The 13,893-nt window shown below is 45.0% G+C and overlaps 1 protein-coding gene across 1 annotated transcript in view; it reads right to left on the bottom strand.

Moving 5' to 3' along the window:
- The window catches only part of T265_01349 (hypothetical protein), a gene marked incomplete at both ends in the record, with an annotated part of 73,301 nt that overhangs the window by 1,119 nt on the left and 58,289 nt on the right, over positions 1–13,893 (bottom strand). Inside the window, 6 exons of the mRNA XM_009165355.1 lie at positions 1,326–1,464; positions 3,174–3,303; positions 4,884–5,249; positions 5,885–6,128; positions 7,048–7,342; positions 10,376–10,575. Coding sequence (XP_009163619.1) covers positions 1,326–1,464; positions 3,174–3,303; positions 4,884–5,249; positions 5,885–6,128; positions 7,048–7,342; positions 10,376–10,575 — 1,374 coding nt within the window. The remainder of the gene's footprint in view (positions 1–1,325; positions 1,465–3,173; positions 3,304–4,883; positions 5,250–5,884; positions 6,129–7,047; positions 7,343–10,375; positions 10,576–13,893) is intronic.

The raw sequence follows: 13,893 nt of genomic DNA, 5'->3' as shown, positions 1-13,893 counted from the left end.
TATATATATATATATATATATATATATATATATAATCAGGAGTCCGTTATTCAGATCTTTATGGTGCCTCATCCGTACATCGAGTAAGATGAATCCCTTGTGAGGGCAAGAAGATCTTTCGTCCAGCGATGTCCATTTGATCGTCGGCACTGGGCATGGAAACATGTACGACCACGTTGGTACTTATGGGCAGACACTCACCGCCTGTTGTTAAAAACGAATGGGGTTATCCCACACTTATTCCGGTTTCTCTTCACTTGTGCAGGTTAAATCAGTTTCCGATTTTGCCACAAACTCGTTTTCATTAAACAAAAATCCTTGATGCTGTCATGCACTCAGCGGAATATTGACAGATAAAATCGGCCCAATGGCAATAAAAAACATTACACACGAGCACGAGTGGGAAGATTTGCCCTACATCGAGCAAGGTTATTTTCGTCGGAGGGAGCAACATTCATTAAAAGAAATATTTCACACGAAACCTTACCTCCAGTGAAGTTGGCCACCGTACCAGAAGCCACTCAACCGGTGGCAAGGGTTTGAAATAGGAACTACTCAACTCAGAGTATGAAATCCGGTGAGGCGATCCATCTTTCGACTTACACCATCTCTCCCCAACTTTATTGAGGATGTTCAAATCTTGGATAACTATCAGCTAACACAGATGACTACTAGAATCATGGTAACGCAATTCGAGTCGAGCTGCTTGCGTACCTGGTGCGAAGTGCTGCGTATGCACGCTCCACCGAAGCGCAAAAAATAAACATCCATCAGGACATTCAACATCCCCAAACAGAGCGTTTTGGCATAGCTGCAATTCAATTCTGCAAGATTTATTCCCCAACACTCCCAGAAGGACCGTGCTCAATCCACGGATGACCTGGGATATTCTGCATCAGTGCATACGAATAGTCAAGTGAAGTTAGATCAGAAAATGAACATCATAAAAACTGAAAGTGGTTCTGGGTCAAGTGAATGTCTGAATCACGGTTGGGGGGGGGGCGCTTTTCCTTAATCGGAAACCGAACAATAGCGAATCCCCCTCTGTGGTGATTTCGAGTTTCTTATTTCTTCTCCTAAGCAGTGTCGATAGTTGACCAATTTGAATTGATTGTCGAGGATGATTTTCCAACCCGCCTTCATCCCTTCACTATTCCAGAAGTGCTCTTTCGTCCATGACGCACGTGCACTGCAGTGAAACTCATCTTACCGTCTTGTACAGTACAATATCTCTACACCGCGCCCAATCATATTAGTCACTCACATGTAGGATAATGAACCGTGTTGAATGACAAAACATCTGAACAGCAGAAGAAGATACCTACCCCCTCCAAGCTTTGTCCAGATTTCTTAGCAATTTCCAAGCGTTGACTGTGAGGAAGAGTTAGATACCGCCACAGAAGATCGGCATCGGCCACTTGACCACTAGGATTCACCAGTTCAGGTGCGGATGGGCGGTAGTTCCTGTGAAACAAGCGAGCCGAGATTTACGAGGCAACTTATAGGGTGTATGCACACGATAAAGGCTAACTCTTCGGATAATGGAGAATACAATGAAACGAGAAATGGGCACCGGCTGATACGTAACAATTAAGCTTGAAGCCAAGAACATGATATAAGCTGAAGCACGTGAGGGAGATATTAGCTTGTGTGCAAAAGTAGTCAGGATATTTGGAGATAAGAAACATTTCGACCAAAAACTATTCCCTCACAAAGGGTAACCCGGGATAGTTTTGAGTTTTTTATTAAAAATACTGTATCTACTCATTTCATATAACCAGATAAAAGGTGCACGTACCAGGTAGGAGTATGTGAAAAATAGTTTAATTTCTAAAATAAGCTTGATAGAAGTCTCTGCCCACACTGACTAGTAACAAAAACAATTTCGATTCCGGAACCAACAGAATATGGAGTAAACGCTGAAAAAGTTGTTCGACAATTTCAATTTGCTCAACAGGGAGGATGGATATCCTCGTTAGAGTTCTACTGAACTGCATAACTCGGAGCGAATACACACTTCCAAGTAGTGCACTGAGTCCGAGATAATCCATTCAAAAGGAGGCCGCTCCAATCTATAATCGAGAGTCGATGCTACACTGGACTCATATGACTTGTTGGCATTAGACCCAGTGAAGCTCATGGCTGATGCTGCATCAATCATGTGGAAATGTGGTGGCAGAACGGCATCCAAAGTGGTTCTATTACGCCTGCCTAGGAAATGCTCCGCTGGTGACCGATGATTAGATACCTAATTGCTTAGAGTAGCGCGACACGCACAACGGAAGGCCTCCGGTGAGTTCATGATGGTTCGCTCCGTTTGCAGATCTCTAGGAGAGCCCGTTTGAGAGTATCAACAAAGCGGTTCGCATGGCCATTTGGCTGTAAGTGTCACACTGTGGTACGGACATGCTTCGTCTCAGTAGTGTTACAAAAGTGTGAAAATTCCGTTGAGCTAAACTGAACTCCATTGTCAGGGACCATGTATTTAGTAACTGCAAACTGTCCGACGAAATTCTTCAGTGCAATGATTGTTTTAAAGGAATTCACACAAGGCATTTTCATCAAGTAATGCTGTTCGTTGACGCGGCCAGGGGTCTACTGGCTTCTTCCAGAGACAAAATTCAAAGCAAGAGAGGGAACTTTTTCCCCAGATCTTTGTCAATGATTGGCTACGTGCTGTTGCTTTCATCCCGTTTTGTTGCCCCCAGCTGTCTGTTCGATCTTCAAATAGCGGTACGATTTCGAACCTATTTTCAAGGTTGTTTTTAAGCTTCTTCATGGAATTATATTTAGAACATTATGCCCCGAAGAGAGCACGACTTGGAATGATGGTGAGTGTTTCTCCCAAGGGGATTCAGTACCAAATCACAAATCAGAATGATTAGGAATTTGATTCTCAAGTTCACCATGGAGTGAGTTTACTGAAGAGGGTGAAAACATTCCTTGTTCACAAACGGGGAACAACTAAATATATGGTATACTGTTTCTTAACGGAAGAGAAATGAGAACCTATCAATGTCCATTGAATTCTCAAAACTGTCACATAATTGTGTTCCAGAGGGTGAGGACGGAGAGTAAACTGAAAACTACAACGTCACTATGGAAATGGGAAATGCGCAGCTAAGTGAAAGACCGAACAATGACCGATAGCTGTGAGTAGAAACACATCGTACCAGCAAAGTTTGGGCAACAAACCACAGGTAGGTCCAAAGTGGTGAATGAGGTTTTTCTCCGTAATTCGTAATCGGCTATACATTTTGTCTCGTAACGGGCCGATCAGAAATACGGCCCCGGTTTGTGTGCCTGGAAGAATGATGGAGAGTGAAGTAGGTTAGCTAACCACATGGAAAAACAGTCGATTGGAAATCAGAAACAGGTAATTGAGATTTTCCGTGGTCCATTATTGCAGGATTGTTACTACCGCCATAAGAAACTTGCCTCTCAAACGCATTTAACAACAATTCATGTATAAATTACTGGCCCTAAAAGGATGAGTGGAAACTGCCCAAATTAGATGATGATTGGATAGCTAAAAGCTGAGACAATGTGTAAAGTGAAGACGTATCGGACCACAGTGAAAAAAGAAACTATATGTGCTTTCACCGCATTAAAAATAGGGAGAAAATAGAGGAACTCCAAAGTCGAAACGTGTAAAGTGAAAACGTATCGGACCACAGTGAAAAAAGATACTATATGTGCTTCCACCGCATTGAAAATAAGGAGAAAATAGAGGAACTCCAAAGTCGAAATGACGCGGGTTAGCTTCTGCAGTGGAAACCCAGATCTTTGGAAAATAATCTAGAAGAGGTGAATGCGACGAATTTAGGCGTCAATAAGACGCACGGAAGCGAAATCACTGAACTTCACGACTGCTGAAACGGTCCATCCTTGTCGAAAAGCATTAGCGACACGCATCTTACAAATCACGAAGAGGATTCAATAAGGTAACACCCAGCGAAGAAGATGAACTAGCCGCCTCGGAGTCACATGTCGCTGATTGAGTCTGAATGACTCGCATCATATTCACCCGCAAAACGCAGATATTAGCTTGTTTGACAACTTCTTGGCGGAAGTTCCACGTAGTTTACGGGTTGTTTGTCTTTCTGAGTAGAATAAACAAACTTTGTTTTCGTGCTGAACTGTACCAAGCTAACGCAAGCTAAGATATGCTGAAGCCATTGTCAGTAGGTCAGTAAGGGCTGGACAAACAGCGTCAGCCAAGGCGGAGAAGCAATATGGAGCACATTTTCCAGGATCCACGCCGGAACAGAACTTCACAAACGTCAACAATTAAAGAGTCTAAACGGGGGAAAGGTTGCCGCGAGATAGTGTAAGCGTAATCTCTGAGGATGTCATTACCTTGACCGAAGACTTCAACACTTTGTAGGCCATCCAGGTTGGTCACACTATAAATACCAACCATGAACTACGATTCGTAAATCCGATCATTTGAGTGAGTCCTGTTGCCGTCATGAAAAGGAGGATGTGAAATTCCAGATGGACAGCGTTTTGGTCTGTGTTTCACCCAGTACGAACCAGTTTTCGTTTTATGGTTTCAAGGTATCGACCAGATTGGTCAAAAACCTACTACATACATTCTGAGTAAAAAAGGGAAGCTACTCTGAAATAAAGGATGGAGAATTTTAGTACCGTCCTTGTAGAACGAAATAACACAAGAAAATACCACTTTTTTCACCTGAATAATTGTGCGGGGGTCATATCACAGATAATCTTTATCGAGGTCAATTTAGACATTCATTTAGTAAAATTGTTGGAATTTGATCGGAAAGCCACTGTTACTGTTTGGAGACCATAAGTGAACATAAACAATGTTTACAGGGAATATAGTTACCTTTTTAAGATGAATAACGGATAAGACCTACCGAGGTAAACTGAATGCTTCAGTTTCTCCGGATCGAGATTTGTTGCTGAAGGTGTGGATAAGGTCATACCTGACGCAGAATTCACCCGCCCAGGTGCCACGAAAGAAGAGACCCCGGCCTTACCGGTTCGTTCGGGGACTTCACTACCACCAACACCAGCAGCGGGCGGAACCGTGTTTTGTGTCCCGGTGCCGGCTGACTTTACGGACAAAAGGGCGTGTCGCAGACGATTGGCCACACGTAATGAACTTATTGCTCGCGTTGGTAGACACATATCTGCACGTCGGACCAAACGTCGGCCGGAGCGACTGCTTGGTTCCAGTGGATCATAACTGTAGATAACCACGTTTCCCCGTTCATCAGTAACTACAATAGCATTTGGTAAAATTACCATCAAATCAAGAAATAACTCTTGGATTGAAGAATGACTACGCACTGCGTAAACATGAAAACAATAGGTCCTAGAAAGCTATCAGCAACTAAGCATCGCACATCGTTGAGAAGTGTAGTGCATAGGTGAGCTGGAAAGAAATACGTTTAAATATTGCAACGCTCGCGTTGTCACTTTTGCCGGAATAGATCTTGGAACGAAAATAATTTCAGAATCGTGGCACGCGTACACAGAAAACCTTATAACTCCAATCAGTTTGCGAAAAAGTTTTTGTCGGTTGGCAGTGTGCCCATTGACATAGCCGGTGGTTCCTAACTTTACTTTCTTGGGCACTTTTGGCCGGTGGAATAAACCGATGCTTTCACATGCCTCAGGCAGGGCAGCTTCACAAGAGTAAAGGTGTTGAGAAATCAGGAGACAGGGTGTTACTGGGTGTCCACAACAAGGATACCAGGCAGAGACTGCACCCCACTGTACACACTAAAGACAAGGGCACGGAAGGTGACGGTAAACTGCATACTAGGGACAGGGAACACGTCGTATTCTAGCATATACGAAGGGTATATCAAAGCGCCAAGGAATAGCAGCCAAAACGAAACTCCCAGCTTACCCAAAAATCCCAAGCGACGCCCATCAACGAAGAAATTTGAAGTGTAAACTTCTCTGGGGATAGCGTCACGACTAACCACAGACAGAACACGGAGATCTGATTGGAATCGGAGCAGCTGAATGGACTTGAGAACATCGGCCGCCAGAATTAGGTTTTTTACGCAGAGTAAACTATGTATGTACAATTCCGAGTCCACAAAAGCCACCCCCACCAGATCAGCGTTCTTCAAAGTCCAAATATAAACCTATGGCGGAAATGATGTGGCGACGTAAAATGTGTGAGATATCAAATCGGATCACATGAATCAGTCAATCCACCAATCAATCAGTTAATCAATCAATACAGAGGTGCTGTGCAGTACAAATGTGCCTGATACGAAAAAGATCCGGAAAGATAGCAATGGAACAAGCTATGAAGAGACTATGCAGAATGTGCAACTGAGAGACAACTTCCGATGATGGACCTTTGTAAACCAGGATAGATCAAAGAGAATTTCTCGTGGAACGGGATTGACGACCTAACTCTATGGACCTTCCTTCTTTGTGACATTACATAACCAATGACCCAGAAAAGGCGGCGACGAAGTGAAAATCCAGGATTGATAAACTCTCAAAAAGATCACGCATTTGTGGCAAACAAGCTACGTATTCGGTTCTAAATGTATACACACACCAAGTGTACACACACATAGGTGAACAAAGTTTTGGGGAGGACTGAACTTTTCCTGAACATTACGATATGAAGTAACCCAGTGTAATCTAGGGATGACGTACAAACTGAATCACGCGACAACCAGGCCAAACGTTTTTGCCAGCTACGGCTATCACCATGTTGTGTCAAAACGGTTCCGTCAGTACGGCTGATCCACACGGTTATTAGGTTACACATGGATTTAGTGAGTAGGTACGCCAAAGGATTGTTCGGTGGGTGGACTGGCTACCCTTTTCAACTTCCTGAAGAAAAAAGATTGAGCAACTTCGACTACTCATTCCTCTGTATGCAACGAAACGGACCCACAAGCGAGTGACCTGACTTGGAATCACAACCTCTGGAATTACAATAAGTGTCAGGTATCCATATTTACAAGAGGGACCCTTGAAATTATGGTGTGAGAACACTCGACAGTCCTAGATTCATTATCCGCGGAAAAGCCGCTGACCAACCTTTTGTCCGATTGCGCTAACCAGATGACCTTGACAGCTGCTTAACGCGGTTACCGGACCTTTTTGTTCTCCGTCGTAGATGGTCTTCAGTTTGTGGCGCGTCAACGGCTGACCCGGTTCAGGTACCACGTCAATCACGTCGAGGATTATGATGCGACCACGAACTGGAATTTCCTCGCCATATGATAAATTTGCTCCCAGAGCCAAATAGTCCTTGGTACCATGGAATGTTTGTTCTGACGAGAGCTGAGCTGTGATCATGCAGGTGACAACCTCCCAAGGCTCAAAATCAATGCTGAGAAAGAGCAGAGTATGAAACAAAAAGAATAAAGTGCCAGAAGGCGGGTAAAACGACCACACTTTCGCTAAACGCAGGCCAATAAACTGGAGCAGAAGGCTAAGGAGCGAAGCACAGTCTCACGTTGGCACATAGGTGGGCGTACAAGTGATTATATAAAAACATGGCTGGGAACTGATAAGTACAAACGGAGTATATCATCGTAACATCGCTAGGGTTACCTACCGGTGAAAACAGGATCTACTATAACAGATCGAACAGATGGTCGTGTTGGTCACATGACAGAGGATTGCGCGGTTGCTCGTTCACCAACACCAGTTTCAAAGAGGGCACCTAAATTTCTTACAAAGGACGGCGCCATCGGGCGAACGATGATATAGTCGTCGCCCTGATTTTATTAAGCACCCGGGGCTTAGATATTCACCTTGTCGTACATGCACCAAGCTATTTCTTGAAGACGGAATGACTGATCTTCAACTTCAGTAAACGAAACTGGAAATTGCAATTTCTGTGAAGGACTGATAGTCAAACATCGTGGTACAGGAGAACAATTTGTGATGCAAAAAACAGATCCGGAAGTAAAAGCAAGCCGACGTAAAACAGGAATTTCAATGCCGTCACAAAGTTGATCTTCTCATCATGGCGCGACATGGCAAACAGTAGTGTGACTTCTGCTGCACATGGGATATCGGGCTCGGGCAGTGACACAAGGGTGTGGTGGATTTTTCGCCGGTAAGCGTGTCTCCTAAAAAGAGCCGAATGGGCCTAAAGAGGACATCACGACATGACACGCGACGCACCGCTATAAAAAGGGTTTTCGTGCCACGAGAACAGAGACTCCTGGTTGGTACTTGGTATCAAGTGCGGACCATGTGAAGGCCAGTGGAAACCACTAAACGTGGCTGCTACAACGCGGCTGGTCAATTATGAAACCAAAAGCGATATTCGGATGGTTTTTGGGGACTAGAAGGCTTCGAAAGATGTTACCCATCCTTAGGAACTTTATCCTGGGACAAAACCGTGTAAATGGTGAACGACTGATCAACAGCCTTCGCTTCCGGTATCCAATAAGGCACCAACACGTCTGGTATTCCAATGACAGTTGCACTGCTCTCCAAATAGTCCACATCTTGGTGGCCGTCCGACGGACGTTTTTTTGAAGACCGTATATTTTACAGTGGATCAGAAACCGAGAATAAATGTGGTCCATACCATACCGTTGTATGGTATGCCTTGCCTTTACTTCTCGAACCCCTTTACATGTTGTTCTACTCACCGAAGTGGACTGAGGTGGCTCTATACTAATAGCGATACACAAAAAGGGCGACCGAACGGTTTGAGAGACCCACCGGCATACCAGCCTGATAGATAAAGCCAAAGTCTTCGCAATGCATTGCTTCAGAGAAGCAAGATCATCTCACCGCAGACCGAAACAGACGGTCTTGCGTTGACCAGATGTTCACGCAAGGTCGTGGTTTGGAACACCGCTACAAGTTCCAGCAACCACCCACAACTTACTTCGTTGACCTGCACACAAAATTTGGCTGACTGAATGGTGGATGCATTAGGTCCACCTTGAAAGTTGATGGCTTGTCAGAGAAGCCGTTGGATCTCATCCCATTCCATTAGTCAGGCATAAAAGCCCTAATCCGACGATACGGGAAAGAGGCTACGGTGCCTGGCTTAAACTCCGATTCTCAGCAATAGCTTTCTTTGGGTCTTTTTAATGGGGCGATTGAGTAGACAAACTTTTGAGCTCCAGCAAACTGCCCAGAGTACCGAAAACACTAGCCACATGGATCACGGTAATATCGATACCCTGAGCAAAGATCCACCGATAGAGAAACAGTCGAGTCGGTGCTAACGCCTCAGTAATATGTAACATGGAAAGCAGATTTTAAACAGCACTTTTTACACTGCGACAGACTGATCGGTGTTAACACATGCTCGTGAAAACTGGCCTCTCCGAGCTGTAACCATTCTCAGATTAGAAGCATTCAACAGCCCAAATTCTTCTTGTCGCCACTAACCTTCTCAGACCTTCACTGTCGCACAGGCGGATAGTTGTAAACCTGGATCTCAACAGTTAATGGGGGCGACACTGGAACTGAAACTGGTTGGCCCTGTGCTCGGACCTTGCAGTCGATCGTGCTACATAGAAAGCAGCAACCCGGTATAGTCTTGGGGGCCGACACATCTTTCTTCAGCAGAGGGTCATCGTAAAGCAAGAAGCATATAAGCATTCTCAGTCAACTGAACAGCCATAGCATCTCACAAATTTCCCGAATTTAACGTAGATATCCAAGTAGGAAATCGATACTCCCACAAAGTAAGTCTCATGAGCACTAGTAATAAGATATCCCCAAAGGTTGTTGTATTGCTATGGAGACGCAGCGGCACACGTGACAAGTAACCAGGCAGATGTGTCCATGTTCTGCGCGAAGAATATAACGGAACCTAAACAGCGTGTTCTTTACCTGTCATATTAACTTGAATTCAAAGTACCCAATGCAAAGGGCAGATGTTTGACTGCCGGTAACGACCGCAGTGAATGCTATCGGCACTACTCCGAACAGTTCTGCGAAACATCCGTGGATGATACCGTCAAATTTGAGTTTCCTGCTCTTGCCACCTCCACAGCTGCCTCCCCTATCATCCGAAGAACAGCTTTTTGTGTTGCTAGCACTATAATGAGAACGAAGACATAAAGGGACTCTAATGTCGAACGCAGCCATCGAGTGCATAAGTGGGCACGCAAACTCGAAAAGACAAGATAATCCATAGGCTATGTGCCATTGTTTACTGCTTTCTTACCAACTGTCAAACGGCAGTGACGGCTCGGCAGCAACATATATTTAATAAATCAGACAATGTTTAACATGACAGGGAGATGAAACCCAAGGAGATCGACTGGTCTCACAGACATGATGCAAAGGTGAATTAGGGTGTAGCAATGGTACTTCATCTTGGAAGAAATTCGGAACTGTGCTGGCAATTGTCATAACGAACAGCAAACGGGAGTCAACTCACCATGCATGTGGGATTGCTTGCCAGGGAGTAGCTTCGGCTGAGCCGGTGGAAGGGGCATACATTTGGAGAACGTAATAGTCCAAAGAGGGTAGAACACATGTGGGAGGCCGGAGAAGAACTTCCTCTTCCTTGTTACCCTCTGCATTTAAGTGATAGACTGAAGAACACGGTTTCACTCGAGTTCCCACCAAAGCGTAGGTCTGAAATACAGAATTATACGTCACCGAATGTTCTTGAGTAAACATATTAAGCAGCTCGTCGAGAATAACGAACTGAGTGAATACTACCTCCATTAAATGGCTCGTCGTAAAACGGAACAAGTCAACAGAGCAAAATGGAAACCGGGTTGTCGACAGCTTTAGGAACAACAAGTGCTCATAGGCCGAGTTTGGAGTGAATCAGCGTTCAAAATAGAACCAGCACTAACGTTCGAACTGAAGTTAAATAAGTCTGTGGGTAACGTTTACACCGCTATCTGTAAGTGTAGGAAACGGCTCGACGAGAGCAACCAACAAGCCAACAGATTACGAGGCAAAAGACAAAGTGAGGTTGGTGAGTAAGGTGAATAACCGTCCACGCATTTATTTTATTCTGGCGACCGGGATGCCACCACTACCCAGTGAGGTGAACTGTTTACGTCATGTCGTGTTAACGGATTTTCATCAGCCGATTTACAGACGGATTGGGGGAAAGCGCCGTTGGGTTCTGTCAACTGGTGCAGACCATCGGAAAAATTAGAGGAAAAATATAGGGAAATTTTCGTTCCACACTAGTGACGCAAATGATGCCTCCTCAATGAAATGAAAATAAAGAATTAATCATCACAAAATAATGACAGACAGCTATTGAAGAAATGACGACAACCAAAATGGAAAAGCTGTTTCACCCTGACGAAAAGCAGTCATTCCCGTTTGAGCGGAAGAAGCGGAACAAAAGGAATAACATCAGAGGTAAAACCGTGCGGACCACACAGCTATCGGAATAAGGACGGTATAAAATGTGCGGGACCGTAACAGTTGTGGTACATGACCTGTCACTTGATTACACTCAATGAAACGAAACGCTGAGACGATATTGAAACTAGTCCTTCATGCATCTTCGTGTCATACTGTTGTAACTTGCTGAACGGTACTGCAACTCTGTATCGGTCCCTTGGCTTCCTGCTCCGCCCACTACGTATATCAAAAGGCACGGTAGCTCTACACACGCGGGAGACAAAGGAAAATCATTACAACTGTATTTATAGGAAGGTCACAAAGTGTTCCACAAGGTCGTGCCAGAATCTCCGTGAGGGGGCGAGAAGCGTCGAGTCAAAGGTGCCTGACTCGGATTGGCTGGCATTCTGACCAATCAGGGTATGCCTTCGTTTGGCCCGTGTCCTGGCACGTGACAAACACCCAATGATGTGGTGTTCGATTATCAGGGACAGCTGGCCTCCGTACACATACCAAAACAGAGGAAAACGCACAGACATATTCTCGTCTTACTTCCGAATCATGCTTGGAGCCTTGACCTACAATCTGAAGCTGATTACGCCTTACGAATTAATCGAAACAATAGCCCTGATGTGCGAAGCACGGCAATTCCACAGGATGTTTCGTGTTGACACTCCTGTCTGAAACCAAGTCTACTCTAAGCCGCAGGACACTCGGAATGTTTCAAACCATATTGGAATTATTTATTGTTCGGTGAAGAATTGATGGAGGTACGGAAGAAAGTTTGTCATGATGCGCACATCTGGAGATTGACATGATAGAGTAATGATAACAACATCGATTAATCAACATTTGCGTGGTGTGATAAAGCGGGTAAAGCTGGCACAACACTTCACCCACGAACTCTACCTTAATTGGCATGGTGACAAATGTATCAAGGCCAGGCAGCGAAATAAAAAATCTGCAGTGATATCATAGGACTATTAATAAGGGCTCGTGTACTTTACTTCAGAGTGGAATTCAACTACGATCCGTTTGCGATTGCTCACAAGCTTTGTTTGATGAGTACTTCAAGATCCTATTCGTCAGTATAAGGAAGGTCAGCTTCCTGAAAGCAACCACTGAATGCCCGGAATCTACGGAGAATCTCAGCTCCGCTGAGTGCTGACCAGACAGACAACGCCCCCTCAATGTGCAGCGCGTCACAGCCTTGCATCAAACCCAGACAGCGCGAGTCATCGTTGATCAAGAACAGACAACGCCTCCGCAATGTTCAGCACGTCGCTGCCTCGTACTAAAGCCAGACCGCGTGCGTCAGCATTGGACCAAGTTCAGACAGTGTCCTTCCAATAAAAAGCTTGAGGCCGTTGTACTTTTCGCACTCGCACGCACTCGCAACCACTTTGTAGGGATATAGCTATTGTGTTCCTTTTTGTGAGTCTTTTTCTCTCCGACACTAGGCACTGGAGCGGGTCAGCAGCAGATACCACAGGCCGGCGAATCAGCAGATATAACAGACAGTCACTGTTCAGACTTTTCAGTGTCCAGTTTTCAGACGGTCGATATGAAGTGAAAAAGTAAAAATTACTTCAGAAAGATGGCAAGCAGACGACACTTTGGTGGTCCTGTTAAGAGTCTACTCGGTGCCAGTATTACAGAGTGACTGTGATTTGTTCGCACTATATCACAGGTTCATTAAAGTTAACCCTATCAAGGCGATTTAAAAGCCAATAGGCTAAAGTATAGCCAGGTGAAGTCGAGAAGCACTTAGAAAATTTGGCTTGCGTTCATCCTTTATGTGCACTTTAGTGTGCACCGATGGTGGTAAGAAAGCAGATGAACTGCGACATCGCCAGGTTAACGAAAGCGCGCTCGAAAAGATAGAGGTGAATTCGAGACGTGGACTTTATGATCGATATCTTGGACCTTAGTTCCTTGTCTGTTTTCAGCTGCGAACCATCTTTTGGCATGCTCCTTGCACCTTCAAAGTGTAAATTCATGTGCTTCAGAACGTGCCACCTGCGAACATATCCCTTACAATCCAAGGAGAATCACTGGAGGTTGTGGAAAAGTACACATGCCTCGGTGGTTGTATTAGCTTTGACGGAAGTGTCTGATAAAGTCAGTTCAAGAATCCCAAAGGATCGAACCACGTTTGCTAATTTGCGTCACTTGTGGCGTCAAAAAGGCATCTCACTGGATCTTAAGGGTCGTGTGTATCAGACTACAGTAAGGGCTGTGCTGTATAGGTGCGAGACATGGCCTCTGTGGACAGATGATGCGAATCGTCTTCAGGTTTTCTACCACCGCTGCCTCAGAAACGTGGCTGGTTGTGGATGGCGTCAGCGTGTTAGCAACGAGGTGATTAAAAAACGGGTATTTGGTTGTGCTGCAGGCACCACAATCCGAGAAAACATCCAGCATCATCAACTACGATGGCTCCATCATGTGCTACGCATGCCGATACACCGTCTACCGAGACTAGTGTTGTTCTCCGTGCCTCCGCGCAAACCTCGAGGTGGACAGCACATGACTTGGCAGAAAGGCGTCAAAGAGATCACGGAAAGTTTGGGTGTTGTTGGT

This window comes from Opisthorchis viverrini (genome assembly GCF_000715545.1).
Source record: "Opisthorchis viverrini unplaced genomic scaffold opera_v5_14, whole genome shotgun sequence".
In the NCBI taxonomy this organism is placed as follows: Eukaryota; Metazoa; Platyhelminthes; class Trematoda; order Opisthorchiida; family Opisthorchiidae; genus Opisthorchis; species Opisthorchis viverrini.
Note: the sequence above shows the minus strand (reverse complement) of the source record. Positions and strands in the feature narration are given on the sequence as shown.